Here is a 19,938-nt window from a genome sequence, read left to right on the forward strand (position 1 = left end):
CGAACACTTCGACTGAAATGTGCAGGAGCTCCATCGTGCATGAACCACATTTTGTGTCGTACTTGTAAAGGCACATATTCTAGTAACACAGGTAGAGTATCCCGTATGAAATCATGGCGGTGAATCGAGTAAGCACAATACATACTGCCAAAACTAAAATGAGCTCTAACATGGAAATTAAGTGTTTCCGGAAACATGTACACATAACATCTTTTCTTTGTTTGTGTGTGAGGATGTTTCCTGAAAGTTTGGCCATACCTTTTTGTAACACCCTGTATAGTAGCTCAAGCTATGCTCTTTATAAGACTACAGGAGCATCTTGGATTAATTCAGCAATGTAATGGAATGTCAGTATAACAGACTAATTTAAAAACAAATACTCACCATATCTGCAGTAATCTGACAGTAAAAGCTGGTAAACCACACAGCAACTTATCTTTGCAGTCATTTTCTGTAGTTTGAGCTTCTGGGAATAATGTCTTTATTGTCTCTGGACCATGTCGATCCATAGGTACCATCCAGTAGCCTGCATCTCGTTTCAATTCTTGTCCTTCCTTCTCATAGAAAACCCGTTCTGTATGCTATAAAGACAGATAGCTTAGATAGATACTATTTTTGAGCACGTTTTCCAACTTCTCATAATGATATCACAACAGGTTTTTCAGCTAACTAATATACAACTTGGGAAACAAAGGACAAGCAGTATTAAATGAAACAAAAAGTTCACTGTTACCAGTCACATTTAAAGTTAATCTGCCTAGCAAAAATGTTCACATTTAAAGTTAATCTGCCTAGTAACGGTGACTGGTAACAGTGAACTTTTTGTTTCATTTAATGTCAGTAACAGTCACGGTAAAGCCTAACCTAAAAATGTTCACATTTAAAGACAAGCAGTATTTTAAAGGGGTAATTAAACATAGTCTAATACATAAACGAAGTTGTATGAATTATTTATTTGGCATTATAAGACACATCTCGACAGATGAAAGCTTTCCCATTAAGAGATTCTTTTGTACTTTATTATTCTAGAAACATACATACTCATACCATAAAAAACCAATATCAAATTATCCATTACTCAAGTTATCATTTCATCCTCCATAAATTTTTCTACCAAATAATAGCATTTCTCCCACATAACCTGTTATAGCCTTATTTTTAGAATTTCTGGTTTCATATTAAATACGTTTAGTCTATTAATTTGTCATACAGGGTGTATAAAAAAATCAAGTTTTAAAAAATCATAGCTATTAAGTTAGTTGATATATGTTCATCTACATCTACATCTACATGACTACTCTGCAATTCACATTTAAGTGCTTGGCAGAGGGTTCATCGAACCACAATCATACTTTCTCTCTACTATTCCACTCCCGAACAGCGAGCGGGAAAAACGAACACCTAAACCTTTCTGTTCGAGCTCTGATTTCTCTTATTTTATTTTGATGATCATTCCTACCTATGTAGGTTGGGCTCAACAAAATATTTTCGCATTCGGAAGAGAAAGTTGGTGACTGAAATTTCGTAAGAAGGTCTCGCCGCGACGAAAAACGTCTATGCTGTAATGACTTCCATCCCAACTCGTGTATCATATCTGCCACACTCTCTCCCCTATAACGCGATAATACAAAACGAGCTGCCCTTTTTTGCACCCTTTCGATGTCCTCCATCAATCCCACCTGGTAAGGATCCCACACCGTGCAGCAATATTCTAACAGAGGACGAACGAGTGTAGTGTAAGCTGTCTCTTTAGTGGACTTGTTGCATCTGCTAAGTGTTCATGAACAACATATTGTTGGAAAGAGCAAACACACTAGTTTTTCACGGTTCCCGCTAAGTAGCAGCAGTGTGCACTTGCTTCAGTTTTAGAAAAAAATGGTGTCAGGATAACAGAAAGTGTTTTGTATTCTATGTTTTGCACAGTCCGGGTCAGTAATAACTGTTTAGCATGATTTTCGCATTAGGTATGGCGTGGATCCTGCTACAGCACAGAGCACTGGACAATGGCATTAACATTCCCGAGAAACAGGTTGTTTGTGTAAAGCCAAATTGCTGGGCTGTCACCAAATGTCTGACACAGACACTGAAACCATCCATCATAGTTTCATGTGGAGTCTGCAGAAATCCGTTCACTGAACAGCTCAACAGCTCAATATCCCCCCCAACGTCCATCTGGCATGTGTTACGTCAATGTTCACACATGAATCCATACAAAATTCAGCTATTGCAAGCTCTTCATGAAGGTGACAAACAACATGTGGAGTTCTGTAATTTCACTTTTGGCAAGATGGAGATGACAGTTTTCTTCCAAGCTTAGTATTTAGTGATGAGGCAACATTCAATTTAAATGAAAAGGTGAACCAAATGGGGTATAGAACAACCATATGAAGTTGTACAGTGTGAGAGCGACTCTCCAAAATTTAATGTGTTTTGTGCAGTTTTATGGGTAAGGGTGCATGGTCCCTTTTTCTTTGCTGAGAACACTGTTACAGGAAGCACATATCTTGATATGGTTGAGAACTTTTTTTTCCCACAGTTGAAGACTGATTTGAATGATTTCATTTACCAACAGGATAGGCCCCGCCACACTGGCATTTGAAAGTGTGGGAATTTTTAAATCAAAGGGCTACTGAACAATGGGTCTATCGCACTGGACCAAATGATTCAGCCTTACATTACTGTCCTCTAAGGTCACTGAACATGACTGTATATTATTATTTCTTGTGGAGGTTTACAGAAGGCTGTTTATGTGCCTCTGTTACCAACAACAATTAATGAACTGAGACATTGCATAACAGCAGCTTGGAAGCCATGACTCAAGACACACTCGCTGCAGTGTGGGAACAATTTGAATACCACACTGACATTTGCCATGCATCTCAAGGGCAGGCATATTGAGCACTGAAAAAAGCTTTTTGAGTTTCTCATTCATCAAAAAAAAATCATTGTATATGTTTGTTAGTTTCAGAAATATAGACATATCAAATAAGTCAAATCAGATGATCCTTTTTCATACACCCTGTATATTGCCATCCCCATATACCACAGATGGCTACGGTGTGCCAAACTTCACAAGGGCCATGTGTGGGCAAAGTCTTGGTCTGTACTGGCTTAGCTTGTTCCTTCAAAGAAGTATTCAGCACAGCTGTGGTGTGGCATTTTTCTGTCTATATCTAATATGTCTACATCTATACTCTGCAACCATAGTGAGATGCACAGCAGAGGGTAGGTTCCACGTAAGTGATATGTAAGGGGTTGTAGTATACTCCTAGAGTTAACATTTAAACCCGGTTCTTGAAACTTTGTTAATAGACTTTCTCAGGATCGTTAAGTCTACCTTTAAGAGTCTTCCAGTTCAGTTCCTTCAGTATCTCTGTGACATTCTCCCACAGATTAAACAAACCTGTGACCATTCATGCTGTTCTTCCCTGTATATGTTCCATATCCCATGTTAAGCCTATCTTGTACAGATCCCACACACATGAGCAATTTTCTATAACGAGTCGCACAAGTGATTTGTAAGCAACCACTTTTGTAAATTGATTGCAGTACCTCAGTATTCTACTAATAAAGCAGTCTAACCATATGCTTTACCCATGACTGAACCTATGTGATAATTCCATTTCATATCCCTACCAAGTGTAACACCCAGGTCAGTGTTATACCCAGGTCTTTGTACGAGTTGGCCAATTCCAACAGTGACTCACTGGCCAATTCCAACAGTCACTCACTGATATTATAGTGATAGGATACTACATTTTGTCATTTTGTGAAGTGCAAAATTTTACATTTCTGAACATTCAAAGCAAGTTGCCAATCTCTGCACCTCTTAAAAATCTTATCAAAATTTGACTGTATACTTTCACATAGTACTTCATTATAGATAACTGCATCATCTGCAAAAAGTCTGATTTTACTATTAATATTGTTTTCAAGGTCATTGATATACAACATGAAAAGCAAGTGTTCCAACACACTTCCTGATATACAACATGAACAGGAAGTGTTCCAGCACACTTCTCTGGGGCACACCCAAAGTTACTTCCACGTCTGATGATGACTCTCCATCCAAGATAACATGTTGCATTCTCCCTACCAAACAGTCCTCAATCCAGTCACAAATTTAATACCTCATATAATCGTAGTTTTGACAAAAAGCATAGGTTTGGTACTGAGTCAAATGCATTTCAGAAATCAATAAATACAGCAGCTACCTGATTGTCCTGATCTAAAGCTTTCAGTATGTCATGCAAGAAAAGTGCAAGATGGGTTTTACATGATCGATGCTGGGTGGCATACAGGAGATCATTCTGTTCAACATACCTCATTATGTCTGAGCTCAGAATGTGTTCTAAGTTTCTACAACAAAGCAATATTGGATGGTAGTTTTGTAAATCATTTTTATTACCCTTCTTGTAGACAGTTGTGGCCTGTGACTTTTTCCAAGAACTGAGCATGGTTTTTTGTTCGAGGGCTCTACAAAAGATTATAGTTAGAGGAGGGGCTAACTCAGCTGAAAATTCAGTACAGAATCTGACAGGGATTCCATTGGACCCTGGAGTTTTGTTCAATGATTTCAGCTGTTTCTCAACACCACTGACACTAATACTCATTTCATTCATCTTTTCAGTGGTACAAAGATTAAATTGGGGCAATTCTCCTGAGTTTTCCTTCATGAAGGAACATTTGAAAATGGAGTTAAGCATTTCAGCTTTTGCTTTGGTACCCTCAATTTCAGTTCCTGTCTCATTTACTAGGGATCGGACACTAACTTTGGTACCACTAGCAACCTTTGCATATGACAAGAATTTCTTTTGGTTCTGTAAAAGACCATTTGACAGTATTCTGATATAGTAGTCACATCACACATTGCTCTCCTGACAGCCAAGCATGTTTCATTGAGCATCTCTCTACCTACAGCCCTGTGCTTTGTTTTATACCTGTTATGCAGTAATTTCTGTTTCTTTAGAAGTTTCTTTACAATGACTGTATACCAAGGAAGTTCCCTCTCATTATGGGCTGTTCTACTGGGTACACATCTATATAGTGCTTGGACAACTATACTTTTAAATCTGAGCCAGAGTTCTACTACAACCTCCTGCCCTGTGCTGAAAGTTTCAAGTTCCTCACTGAGATATGACACTACTGAATTTTTTTTATCTAGTCTACTGAAGATATAGTCTACTGAACATGTACATCTTTCTGCCTGTTTTAGTTGTCCTTTGTACTTTGGTAACCACTGTTGCCACAACTGTGTCATGTGGACGTCCTCAAAGAGGTCAGGTCTATTTGTTACCATAAGATCAAATACTTTTCCATCATGAGTGGGGTTTCTAACTACCTGTTCCAAGTAGTTTTCACATAAAGCATTTAGTAAAGTTTCATAGGATGTCTTTTCATGTCCACCACTAATGAAACTGTAATTTCCCAATTAATTGTTCGATAATTAAAGTCTTCACTGGTGATTACAGTATGATTGGGAAACTTACATACAAGTGAACTGAGGTTTTCTCTGAAGTTTTTGGTTACATCAAGAGATGAGTCTGGTGGGTGATAGAAGGATCCAATTATCATTTTATGTCCACCCATGATGCTGAGTCTTGTCCAAACAATCTCACCTGCAGCTTCAATTTCTACCTCAGTGCATCCAAGTTTCTTGTTTACTGCGACAAATACACCACCTCCATTTCTTATTCGCCTATCCTTTTGAAAGACCCTTAAATTTTCTTCTGAAATCCCACTGCTATCAATTTCAGGTTTCAATAAGCTTTCTGTATCTAGTATTATGTGAGCTTCACTGCTTGCCATGAGCACTTCAAACTCTGGCACTTTGTTTTGAATTCTTCAGCAGTTTACCATTAGGATTTTAATACTCTCAACTGTGGGAGGCATATCTTTCAATCTTACACTGATACTTCTGGGTTTCCTATGGCTACCATTATCTGGATTAGATGGAGAGTTGCCTAATCTAGCAAACCCTTGTGTGCACCCCACACAAAGTCAGCTACCTGAGTAGCAGCCTCTGAGAGGTAGTGCACATCTGACCCATTTTGGGGGACCCTACAGTTCTCATCCCTATGGCTTAAGTCAAGGAAGTTGCAGCTCTGTTTGTCACAGAACTTCTGAAGTCTCTGGTTCAGTCCTTCCACTCAACTCAGAACCAAAGGGCCATGATCAATTCTGGGGACAATGCTGCAAATTGTGAGCTTCATTGAAACTCCACATGCTAGGCTGATCTTCTCAACTTTCTCTGCCAGTCCCTGGAATGACCCTAGAATGAACTCGGAGCCCAGACTACAGGCAATATTTGTTCCAACGTATGCCACAACCTGCAGATGGTTGCACCCTGTTCCCTCAATGGCTGCCGGAATAGCCTCTTCAACACATTAAATGAGGCCCCCACACATACACACTGAGTGCACCTGCTGTCCATTCCTGTCCCTTGCTGCCATTTCCCTCCGGGGTACCATCATTCACATGCTTACGATTAATAGACCCCCTATCCTTTTGTGTTTGCCTCCTCCTGACACCAGAACAAAACAGGTTTCCTCAAGACAAAAGAACTAAGTTCCTCTGGCTCAGTTTCGGTTTCAGTGAAAGACGGCACCTCAAATTTGTTGGTTAGAGGGATCGGTACAAAACTTGGAATCTTCCCTAATCCCCATCCTTCCTGTCTAGGACACCTAGATCTACCATTGACACGCCACTCGCAGTCAAGTGGACAAGTAATGAGAGATCCTGTACTTTCTGTAGAGACGACAGGATCCACAGGAGAGGATAGTACTTGAGGTACCTCTGATACAGGTATCACAGGTACACAATTCTCAGTAGCTCTTCTAAAACAGCAGCTGCCAATCATTTGACAGTAGTCAGGGCGATTTCCAGTTGCTTATGAACATCAACCAACTCATCCCTTGTTTGAGAGCAGCATTCACAGTGGGGCTGCATTTGGCTGGTGAATTGTATTTTAAGGCAGTGAATAAATAATTTTAAATCTGTGATTCTTGAGTTTCTCCCGGCGTATTTGATTATCAAAATATCCACAGGTGTACTGTCGGTCTATAGTGTCCAACGGGCACAATATTTCGGCGATCAAACATGTCGCCATCATCAGGTGAACTGACAGACTGAGCTCCTGTGAACGCGCCGGCATGGAGATCCGTACGCTATGGCTGCTCAGGGGGAACTGGGTTCGGTCGCGGCGGTGGCCGATTTAAATACCCTCCGCCCGCGGCGCGCTCCCTCCGCTGTCCGCGCCACGGTGGTGCGGTGGAACAGATTGCGACGGCGTCTGAGATGACGTCGGTGTGATGGCTCTGTCCGCCGTGGTCGTCACAACTATGGGTTTGCTCGATTTACTCTTGATTAACCCAATCGCTGGTTCCCAAGCCTTCCTAAGATTATAGCCACAGTCACGGTTTATGAGGTCGTCATTGGTGCGAATTTCGATGGCCTCTCTAACAACGCTGTCCCAGTATCTCGCCGTCTGTACCAGATAGTGCGCGCCCTATGTACTAGAGTTTTAAGTACCCCATTCCTCTGTGAAGGGTGGTGGCAGCTGTCTGCGTGCAAATACAGATCACTGTGTGTTGTCTTTCGATACACCCCATGACCTAGGGTGCCGTCAGCCCTTCTCCTGACCAAGATGTCAAGGAAAGGTAATTTACCCTCCGTTTCAGTCTCCATAGTGAATTTGATGTTGGGGTGTATGGAGTTTAGATGTGTAAGGAAGTCAAGGAGTTTATCCATACCATGGGGAGCGCCAAGGATGACCTCGGTTTGAGGAAGGCCGGCGTGTACCAGATTCCGTGTCAATGTGGCAAGTCATATATTGGTCAGACGATGCGTACCGTCGAGGATCGATGCCGTGAACACCAGAGGCACACTCGACTGATGTATCCGAGCAAGTCAGCGGTCGCTGAACATTGTTTGTCGGAAAATCACGCTATGGAGTATGACCGCACGAGGATTCTGGTACAGACGGCGAGATACTGGGACAGCGTTGTTAGAGAGGCCATCGAAATTCGCACCAATGACGACCTCATAAACCGTGACTGTGACTATAATCTTAGCAAGGCTTGGGAACCAGCGATTGGGTTAATCAAGAGTAAATCGAGCAAACCCATAGTTGTGACGACCACGGCGGACAGAGCCATCACACCGACGTCATCTCAGACGCCGTCGCAATCTGTTCCACCGCACTACCGTGGCACGGGGCGCGGACGGCGGAGGGAGCACGCCGCGGGTGGAGGGTATTTAAATCGGCCACCGCCGCGACCGAACCCAGTTCCCCCTGAGCACCCATAGCGTACGGATCTCCGTGCCGGCGCGTTCACAGGAGCTCAGTCCGTCAGTTCACCTGATGATGGCGACATGTTTGATCGCCGAAATATTGTTCCCGTTGGACACTATAGACCGGCAGTACACACGTGGATATTTTGATAATTTTAAATTTGTCTGCCGATTATCTTTCACTCTGTTGAGCTGAAAAGTTGCTAATTCCCTATAAGAACTGAAGCAAATACACAAAACAAGATTTCTATTAACACAACATAAAAACCTAGGGTAAAAGCTACAGTTTTGAGGTAAATTGCATATGTTAGAAAACTCAAAAACAGAGTTAATTTATGATAAATGCAGATAATATATAGGGCTATTCCTCTTTAAGGGAAAATTAGATGTAACACAATATGTTACTTAGAAAATCTGCTACAGTAACTAAACCACAGATGCCAATTTGCTACAAACTGCTCATAGATTATGCAAAGGAGAATGGCAGCTTCCAAAAATTCTCAAAAACACACGTTTATTTGCCTCCGTATACAATGAAGTTCTTTAGAGAATTGTGAACCACAAACACTGATCTGCTACAAAACAAATTACGTTTCCAAAACAATTGTATCAGTAAGTTGCAAAAATACAGTTTTGTAAGTGTCCAAAAATTCTCAAAATAACCCATTTCTCACATAATTGTACAATGACATTAGACAATTTTTTTTTTAACCAGGGTACGCCCACTACCTGGTATTCTCAAAAATTTTAAAAGAGAACAGTTAAGTTAAAGCCTATAATTGACAATAACAGTACAAGTTTATCACTGTTCAAAAATTCACAATGTATCACAATACAAGTAGATATTGACACAAGCAATGAAAGGTTACACAGAAATGACACAAACAGTAAAATGTGCGAATCTAGAACTTTAAATCGCACAGAATCTTGTGCATCCGGTCTCACACAAAGGAAAATTTCTAAGTTGGCTTTTATACATAAATAAATATGCGTATTTAATGGCTTTTTCACTTAGCTGACTCTGGGCACACTTCTACACTGATATGCCAAAGAAGAACACTGCAGCATTAGTTTATCTCAATCAAAACTGCTAAAATGTGCAGCACTAACAAAGCATGCCTTCTGCATGTTGCAGCTAACAATGTTAGTGGACACAACTCTTTTCAGTTCAGCAGTATTGTGGTGACAGCACTGTTTACCCTTAGCTATTTGTTTGTGGTAAGGACGTTCACAGTTCCAGGCAGTCCAGTGATCTATCATTAGAAGCCTTTAAAAATAATGGGGAATGGAAGAATAGAGGGATGAGAATTCTCAGTAGATATTACACACTCCCATAAGCAGTGCGTACTACAAATTTGTTACGGAACAATATTATAATACTATGCAAGAAGAATTTAAAGATTTAGTTGACAATGAAAGGTCAAAAAAATACAATAATCAACAGATGGGATTCATTTGTCTGTACATCAAGAATCACGTGTACTGAATTTAGAGGCATGCACCACCTGGAGAAATTATTGGTACCCATCAATAGAATAATTTCTAAAGTCACAAACATTATTCCTGTGTAAGTTGCAACAGTTTTTGATGGAACTGAAAGGAAAGTATGCAGACTTTATATATTAGTGTAAAGTGTGTGGGTTAAATCAAGGGGGGAAGCCTGGAACAATTTTTCAATTTAAAACTTGCTATTGTTGAATTTATGAAAGAAAAAACGACTGCAAAAACAAAAATTAGAGCATTAAGAATGGACTGCCTGTCTCACATTTTCAGTTGACTGCATACTGTCCACAGTAAGACATTGCAGAGGGAGAAGCAATTTCTTTCTGGTTTGATGGGGATGCATTTAAAAAGAAAATTGGGTTATAGACACATTCTGACAAACACAGTCCAGTTCACTACTCTCACAGTTGTTAATGAAAATGCATGACATGAAGAATTCATTGTGGCCTTGAAAGAGCTATAGGGATTGTTTTCTAAACATTTTGAGGGCACTGACAATCTTACATCTGTTTTCGAAACAATTTGCCATTTCAGTTGAAAATGCCCCTATGCGTGAGTAAATTTAATTGACTGAGCTGCATGGTAATTTCTGTTTTTATGACAAATAATTTTATGTTAAATCTGTCAAGGACATCTACATTGCTTTCCTCCTGTACAGTTTCCACATCTCCATCATGAGGTTGTAAAAGTGCTATACTGCCTTTTGTAATTTTTCAATTTTTATTTATCATGACAGTTTCAAATTGACTGCTGATTCACCACCAGATGGTACATATTTATTGTATGTCTGGAGCCTCACAGATGTCATGTGGGTGTGCCAAGTTGTAAAAATGATTCACATGTAAGCAATGAATGTGGTAAAAAATTACTCAGATCATGAGATCAATGCTTACATGTTTCATATGTGCATCTTGCCACACCTACATGACTCCTACAAGGCTCCAAATATTCAATAAATATGTACCATCTGATTATAAATTGCTACGAGATTCAGAACTGGTCATGATAAATAAAAACTGAATAATTACAAAAAGCAACTGATTGTAGTAATTTCTCAAAACTTTTATTCATCACAGTCACAGTGTTCAACATCCATAATGGATAAAAGTTTTGAAATGGTATAATATTTTGATCAATAGATTTATGTGAAAGACTTTTTTTCAGTTGCGAAACTGAATAAGTCATGATTACGTGATAACCTGATTGAAACTAACTGCATATGTCTGTATGCCAATAGTTTGTAGCAGACAAAAATTATATTATGTTTTTAGCAGCTCAAAAATAATTTAGTAATACTGAAAATTTGTTTTGTTTGTGGTTGTTGAGAAATGTGAAATATTATTATATATATTTAAATGTGGCATGTTCACAGTTTCCCTCTCTTCCCCTCCTCACTCTCAGACAGCATGGCATGATGGTGGGTGAAGTGTGCAGCGAGGTTGAGTGCTACAGCACTTTGGGAACTCCTGCCACATAGTGTAGAGTCCATGCGTACAATTTCAATTCTGCATGGGCAGCATGAAATCCATTTCATTTCTTGGTTGCATGTGGCATTAAAATAATTATCCTGAAATAATTTTTTTCTGCTGTGTAGGGAGATTATTGTTGTGACTTGCCGATCATTCAAAGTGCCGCCGCGCAATAACGCGCGTCTTCTACATGCGGCGCTGTCTGCCAGCCATGCAGCAGCTGCACCACCTAAGCGGGCAGCCGAGCAGTGGCCGCTAGAATGGGTCTCAGTGCTCATTCAAATGCTAACGTGTACACATGTCTTGCTTGTCAACTTACTCGCTGACTTATATGTGTTGTGTCGTTCTGAAATATATGTGTTAAACTTGACATTATAACAATTGGCGACAAGGTAGTGGATTTTTCCTTTTCACCATTGACCCATAGGTTTCCATATCACTGTCGAGCAACTATTGCAAAATCTCCTTGAACAGCAAACACTTCTAACAGCAGCGATTCGCGATTTCGTCACGGCGTCAAATGTGGGGGTTTTCTCGTCGTTGGCTAAACCTCCTTATGACGAGACGGCGGAAGACTGGTCTGATTACGAAAAACGTCTTCGACAGCACTTCTTGGTATTTCATGTCACAGACGAACAAGAATGTAAGTCTCTGTTCCTTTCCTGGATTTCACCTCAAATGTATCGGTTGTTGTCGCAATTGGCTCCTTTGCAGGATCCTGCGTCTTTGTCCTTTGCTGAAATGTGCCCACTTCTGTCTGTCTATTTTCGAAAGAAACCGCATGTGGTAGCCTCTCGTGTTGCCTTTTATCGTTGTCAAAAACAGCCACATCAATCCTATTGTGTTTGGGCTGCTGAACTTCACAGTCTCAGTTGAAAGTGTCAATTTGTTACTGACGTTCACAAAGAATCCTATGCTGATTCCATGGTATGGGATGCTATTAATCGGTCAGCGCCCAACAAAGAAATTCGGCAATGTGCCCTTCAGTTGGCAAATCTGACTCTAGATGACATTCTCTCCATTGCACAGTCTTTTGAAATTTCTTGCACCGCGGAGGCGCAAATAGAGGCGTGAGGTGGTGTCGGGGAAATACAGCCTCTGCGCTGTTGACAATGCGTGTGGCACATCCCCACCAGCCGACGTGGCCGCAGTGTGCTCCCATGCGCTGCCTCGGCCTAACTGTAAACAACCGCTAAGAAACTGCAGCAAAACCCTCGGCAACTTCCTTCATGTCCGCGGTGTTTTACAAAACATTCACACAAGGATTGTCCCCAACGTTGGGCTGTGTGTCACAATTGCAAAAAGAAAGGTCATGTGTCTTCCGTTTGCAAATCTGACCGCATACATGATGTTCATGAACATGACGCTGATTCTGATTCTGTGTTGTCTGTCAATTGCACTTCTTCCCTTTCAGGGAAGTTATTCCTCACTGTCCAAATCCTTGGTCGAGATGTTCGCATGCAGGTGGATACCGGTTCTGCTGCCACTATAATTAATTCTCAGACGTATCTTCAGTTGGGTTCTCCACTCCTGTCACTCGGCAATTACGGACATACAATAAACAGAAGATTTCTCTCTAGGGACAGTTTAATACTGAGGTATCTTACAAATCCGTCGTTCGCACTGTTGCTATATTTGTGGTCGACGAGAGTAACATAGAGAATCTTTTTGGTTTCGTTGCCTTTCGTGTTTTTGGGTTCTCCGTAGATGACTCTGTTAATATCGTCTCCGATGCTGTTCCTTATGCCCAATTGGATTCCTTGTCGACGACATTTTCGTCTCTCTTTTCTCCTGGGTTAGGCCGTGCAAATGACTTTGAAGCTCATATCACGCTCAAACCCACTGCTCAGCCTCAGATTTTTCGGGCTCAGCCCATTCCTGTGGCTCTTCGTGATCGGGTAAAACGGGAGTTGGATTATCTCACTACTTCAGGGATCTTGCTTCCTGTCACTTCCAGTGAGTGGTCCTCTCCTGTCGTCGTTGCTAAGCCAAATGGTGATATTCATCTCTGTGGCGATTTCAAAGCCACTGTAAATGCTCAATGCCTCTTCGACACTTACCCTATGCGCCGTCCTGAAGAACTGTTCACTAAACTTGCTGGAGGTCACTATTTCTCTAAAATAGACCTGTCAGAAGTTTATCATCAACTTCCTCTCGACACTGCTTCTCAGCAGTTTCTGGTCCTTAACACGCCTTTCGGCCCCTATCAATACCAACGCTTGCCATTCGGGGTTGCCAGCACCCCTGCTCTCTTTCAGCGATTCTTGGAACAATTATTGCTCCCTGTCCCTGGGTGTATCAATTACATGGACGACATTGTTGTCACTGTCTCCACCACTGAAGAACATCTTCAAAATCTCCACACACTTTTTCATGTCTTACAGACTGCCGATCTTAAGTGTAATCTTCAGAAATCACAATTTTTTCAGGCATCTATCACATACTTGGGGTTTCAACTCTCTCGAGATGGTATTCGTCCACTTCAGCAAACTGTCGCTGTGATCGATGTCCTTCCTCATCCTACATCTGTTCAGGAACTGCAGGCCTTCTTGGGGAAAATAGCATACTACCACAAGTTTTAACCATCTGCGGCTTCGGTGGCTCAGCCATTGCATCGCCTGTTGAATAAAAAAGTGCCTTTTCACTGGTCCGCGTCATGCAAAGCGGCTTTCCAGAAATTGAAGACTATGCTGAAACAGGCCCCGTGCCTGGCTACTTATCGACCTGGCCAACATCTTGTTCTTGCCACAGAAGCCCCTCAATACAGGGTTGGTGCAGTCCTTGCGCACCGTTTTTCTGACGGTTCGGAACAACCCGTTGCTTATGCCTCCAAAACGCTCACGGATGCCCAACAAAAGTATTCTCAAATTGAAAAAGAAGCTTTGGCCATTATTTATGCTCTTCACCAGTTTGGTGTTTTCTCTATGGCTCAAAATTTCATCTTGTTACGGATCACAAACCACTTGTTTCCTTGTTTCATCCATCAACATCACTTCCCGACAAGGCTGCACAACGCCTCCAGGGTTGGGCTCTTTACTTGTCTCATTTCAATTATGAGATTCATTTCCAGCCAACGGGTCAACATGCAAATGCTGATGCTCTGTCTCGCCTTCCCATGGGTCCTGATTTGGCATTCGATAGGGACGAACTTTTGTTTCCACCTGGATGTTGCCGAGCAGCGGGTTGTGGACAGGTTCCCCATCATCGGGGACCGGCTGGCGGCTCCTACGAGTTCTGACCCTACCCTCTCCCGGGTTTTACGCTGTATTCAGAAGGGTTGGCCAGACTTCTGATCCATTGCGGAACTACTACGCTTTGCGCTACCGCCTCACAGCTAGGGATGGTGTTATCCTCGTTTCCACTGACAATGCTTACCGCATGTTGTGGTACCTGCGTCTTTACATGCTTCGGTCTTGCGTCTCCTTCACCAAGGGCACTGGGGTGTGTCTCACACAAAAACTCTGGCGCGCCGTCATGTGTACTGGCCTGGCATCGACTCTGAAACAGCACACATGGTTACTGCCTGCGGCCCTTGTGTGTCACAGGCCGCTGCCCCGAAGTCATCTTTGTCACCGTGGCCTTCGCCTGAGAAGCCTTGGGAGCACATTCATGCTGGCTTTGCGGGACCCTTTTTAGGTACTTATTGGGTCCTCGTAATTGACGCCTACTCTAACTTTCCTTTCATTGTCCGTTGCATGTCGCCTACCACCGCGGCAACCACCAGTGCTCTCGCCTGCATTTTTTCTTTGGAAGGCCTCCCCTCTACTCTTGTTACTGATAATGGTCCGCAATTTGCCTCTTCCCAATTTGCGGATTTTTGTGCTCGTCACGGCGTTATGCATGTCACAGCCCTGCCGTTCCATCCACAATCAAACGGTGAGGCTGAACGACTGGTCCACACATTTAAGGCTCATGTGCGGAAACTTCTGACTTCTTATGCTGCTGATGATGCGCTTCTCCAGTTTCTCGCGTCTTACCGGTTGACACCCATGGGCGACCACAGCCCGGCTGAGCTCTTACATGGCCGATAGCCCCAAATGCTACTTCATCTTCTGCGGCCTTCCACCTCACGGCCACCGGTGTCTTCACTTGGCCAGTTCACTGCCAATGACCTCGTCTGGGTATGGGGATATGGCAGGCGGCCAAAATGGAGCCCGGGTGGCATCTTACGACACCGTGGCCGACGCCTGTATGAAATCCAGACGGACACGGGTGTTGTAGTGTGTCATTCGGACCAGCTTCAGCCTCGTGTGCTGGCAACGCCTGTTCCGAATGCTGCTACACCACCTTCGGCTCTACCTGACGCTCGGGATCTTGGCATCTCTCAATGCTCACAAAGCAGCCCTCTCACCGTCATTGCAATGTCAGCACAAAAACGGACGCCACCAGGAGACGTGCTCATGCAGGAACTGGATGACCATTCTCTGTCAGAGCCAATCTACTTGCCTCCTCCTCCAACGGACGCCGAAGCATCACCCATGGCTCCTGTTATATCAACTGGACTTGCCGCAATGGGCAGATTGGTACATGGGGCCCCAGCAGATTCGACCCCTACGTCTCACTATCATCGGGGACACTTCCATCCGTACGGGAAGCCTCCTCCTCAAGACTTTACGGTGAGTCAAACAACGCCTATGGACGTTAGCCATCTCCAGGACACCTCCATCAGGACCAGTGCAACAATTTCAAAGGGGGGAAAAGTGTTGTGACTCGCCGATCATTCAAAGCGCCGCCGCTCAATTACACGCGTCCTCTACGTGCGGCACTGTCTGCCAGCCATGCAGCAGCTGCGCCACCTAAGCGGCCAGCTGAGCAGCGGCCGCTAGACTGGGACTCAGTGCTCATTCGAATGCTAGTGTGTACACATGTCTTGCTTGTCAATTTACTCGGTGACTTATATGTGTTGTGTCGTTCTCAAATATATGTGTAAAACTTGACATTATAACAATTATAATTTGTAAATGTATATGGAGGGAACAGTTTCCAAAATATGGGCCAAAAAGATTCGTTTTTGCTGAGCAGTACATATGTCGTTCAATGCCAGACAACTGCACATCACAGTCTAGTAGCGCATATAACTAATAATTTCTTCTGTAGTTTCAGCATTTGCGATGCACTATTTGAACTTCCCCAGAAAATTATACCACACTTAATGACACGTCCAAAATAGCTATGATACGCTATTTTTTATGTACTTGGGTCAGTAGAATTTGCTAGTGTTTGTATTGCAAATGCAAAACTGCTTAGTTTATTTGATAGGAACTCAATATGTGTATTCCAGGTTAAGTTCTTGTCCATATTTAGTCCAAGAAACTTGATTGCGTCAGCTTCTCCCGTAAGTTGATTGTTATGTTGTATTTTAAGTTCCATGTTTTGAATGTCTGGGTTTGAAATGTACCATGAGTGTTTGTAACATTCAGTTTCAATCCATCTAAATGAAACTAGTTTTCTAGAACATCCAGTGTGTTCACAATTGAGCTCAGATTTTTTTCTGTGTCATACATACATATATTAATACTTGTTCCATAGATCATGAATATGACATTTCGTAATGATGTGGAATGTGTCACTTTAACGTGAGTTTTCTTCAGAGAAAATAATAATTTTTATTTATTTATTCATTTATTTTGCAGTTATTACACCATATCTAAAAATGTTCAATTCAAACAGAACTGATGGGCAATTTACATTTACAGGTAAGTCATTTATGTAGAATAGGAACAGAATTTGCCCTAAAATGAAGCCTTACGATGCACCTTGTGGCACTGTACTCTATTTAGAACAATAATTTACTGCATTTGAAGTTATAGTTACCCTTTGTTTTCTGTTCTGTGAGTATGAAGTAAACCATTTTAGAGCATTGGCTTTAATCCCATACTTACTAAATTTGTAGATAAGAAAGTCATGGTTCATGGAGTCAAAGGCTTATGTAAGATCACAGAAGATACCTGGAACCTTATTCCTCTGATACAATGCTTTGCATATCTTTTCAGTAAAGTTATTCACTGCAGCCAGAGTGTGTGTTTCCTTGTTGTAATCCAAACTGGTTACTTACTATAATATCACTTTTACAATAAAATTTTGAATTTCATCTGCAGCCACTTTCTCTAACACTTTCAACAGGATTGTAATAATAGAACTTGGGTGATGGTTTGCCATGTCTTCCCTTGACCATTTCTTAAACAGAACTCTGACTTAGGCATGCTTCAACATATGAGGAAAGCATCCCTTTTCGAAAGATTGTTTGATTATTTTAGTTAGTGGAGGTGCTATTATGTGATGCACTGCTGTAATCATTTCAGCGGGTATTTTATTCCCCACAGCAGAGTTTTTTACTTTAATGATGACATATCACATTTTCCACATCCTTTATTGAGACTTTTTTTAAATCTGTGAAATCTTCAGACATGTGATTCTAAGTGCACCATTGTCATTCAACATTTCAAAAATTCTTCAGTTACTACTTCTTAAAATGGAACTGTCATTAGATCATTCAACTTCTCTTAACTTATTACTACATACAGTTGAATTTTTTTTTCACTGAAGTTCCTTTTCATATGCCTTTTGTTACATGAAATTCTTTGTTAATTTTTGGCACTCCAAGTTTTTCAAAATAAGATAAAAAATAAAATTATGCTTTCCATTTCATATCTACAAAGACCAACAATTATGTTAGTCTAGTATACACTGGCTGATATTTAGCCTTTCAAATGCACTCTAAAACAAAATAGCATTCTGAAAGGGAAAAAAATGTATGACGAGGAGGATGAGGGGACTCACATCTGCACCTGATGAACAAAAACCTGGAATACAGTAAAGTTACTGACCTGTACTTCAAAACACATGATATCAATAGGCACTGTTGCCTTCCATTCACATTCTGAGGTTATTACCACATAATAACATATACTGACACAAAGGCTTATTGCTAACATTTGCCTTGCAATCTATATCTCACAACAGGTGTTCAACATACCAGAGGTGAAAATATGTACTGAACATACTGGAACAAGCTGAAGGCCACTTTACACTTGGGAAGTCTAGTTTAATAAGCCCTACCCTCCAGGGATTCCCATTTGATGTCCCAAAGCATCTCCATAATACTCATGTGTTGCTAAAACCTACCAATAATAAATCTAGCAGCCCATCTTTCAAATGATTTGATGTCTTCCCTTAACCCTTTTAGACCCTCGAGCTACAGCTGTGTACATTAACTTTTATTGTCTCTTAGATGGGTCAGAAGAATTTTTTCCCAATGGAAACCTAAGGTACACATTTGTGAGTGTTCAATCTTTTCATCATGCACATGTACTGACAATTGCTGGGATCACTGTGAAATTATCAGCAAGTCAATGTAGCAGTGTGCAGCAGCTCATAACCACCACAACACGTGGATGTGGATGGTTCGCTATATTCCACTGTATAACTGGATATTGTAATTGTTATTTTGCGTGTTAATTAGTGAATGATCATTTTACTATTTATTGCAATAGAGATTATTTTGTAATTAGTTATTACACTCCGTAAAATGAAGCCAAGTGTACAAAGTATGTTATGAAAATGTGTACATATTTTTGTACAAATGTTGAATCTAAAATCATTAAAAAATCATCTAAGAGAATTACCACATAAAGAAAAATTTTCCTTCCTCTAGAAAGAACTCAGGTTTTAGAGCAGGCTGTTCCAACCGGGCTCCAAGGAGCCGGAGCGCTCCGGAGCGCTCACTGCAGCAGCTCGGAGCCCGCGTGGAGGGGGAAAGCGAACTCACTGCCCCGCCCCCTGGCCGCCTGCAGCCACACCTGATGCAATAATCCATGTTCAATGACACCTATGACTAGTCACGGGAGCCCTGTACCTCTATTCATTGAGAGGGATGGTCACCCACAGTGTCTTGTATGTCATAAAGTATTTAATTCTGCGAAGAGGTAAATTATACGACGACATTATACACGTCTTCACGCAGTGCACTACGATCAGGCAGAAGGCATTGCAAGCAGAGAAATGGTAGCCAGCCTTGAGAATGACATACCAGGAGACATAAGTTTAAAAACTGTTTTGTAATATGAAGGGTATCAAAACATGCAACATAGTTCGTGTTCTGTATCGCGTTTATAATTTTCAGGTGAATGAGAGCACAGAAAACAATACTGAATCTGCAATTCGAGCAAGATAACAGGGTCGCTCACATCATCGCGACGAGTGGCAAGCCATTTCAGTGGGTCACTCGTATAATCGTGCATGGTAGCAGTTGCAGAATGTTTGTTTCCAAGGGAGGTGCAGGCAATTGAAGGGGCTTGCCTGTCGAAGCAAACAATGTCTCGTCGAATCCTGGACATGGCAGCAGACTTAGAGACACAGCTCACGAAAAAGGTGGAGAGGTTTGTTACATTTTCGCTAGCGCTTGACGAAAGCACCGACATATCGGACTGTGCTCAGCTTGCAGTCTTTGTGCGTGGTGTTGACATGCAGCTGCAAGTAACTGAAGAACTCTTGGATGTGGTACCACTCGATTAACCCCAACAGGGCATGACCTTTTTGAAGCTGTTTGTGAATCAGTGAACAATATGAATTTTCCGTGGGATAAGCTCCATTCTGTAGCAACAGACGGTGCACCACAAATGATCGGGCGTCACCAAGGTTTTGCTTCTCATTTGAAAAATAAACTCAAGGACTC

At 41.7% G+C, this 19,938-nt stretch overlaps 1 protein-coding gene across 2 annotated transcripts in view; it reads right to left on the reverse strand.

Annotated features, from left to right (window-relative positions):
* The window catches only part of LOC126272998 (endoplasmic reticulum metallopeptidase 1-like), a 264,375-nt gene that overhangs the window by 42,847 nt on the left and 201,590 nt on the right, over nucleotides 1–19,938 (reverse strand). For both annotated transcript variants that reach the window (XM_049976357.1, XM_049976355.1), the window contains exon 11: nucleotides 385–581. In XM_049976357.1, the coding sequence (XP_049832314.1) occupies nucleotides 385–581 (197 nt within the window). The remainder of the gene's footprint in view (nucleotides 1–384; nucleotides 582–19,938) is intronic.

This window comes from Schistocerca gregaria, chromosome 5 (genome assembly GCF_023897955.1).
Source record: "Schistocerca gregaria isolate iqSchGreg1 chromosome 5, iqSchGreg1.2, whole genome shotgun sequence".
NCBI classification, from domain to species: domain Eukaryota; kingdom Metazoa; phylum Arthropoda; class Insecta; order Orthoptera; family Acrididae; genus Schistocerca; species Schistocerca gregaria.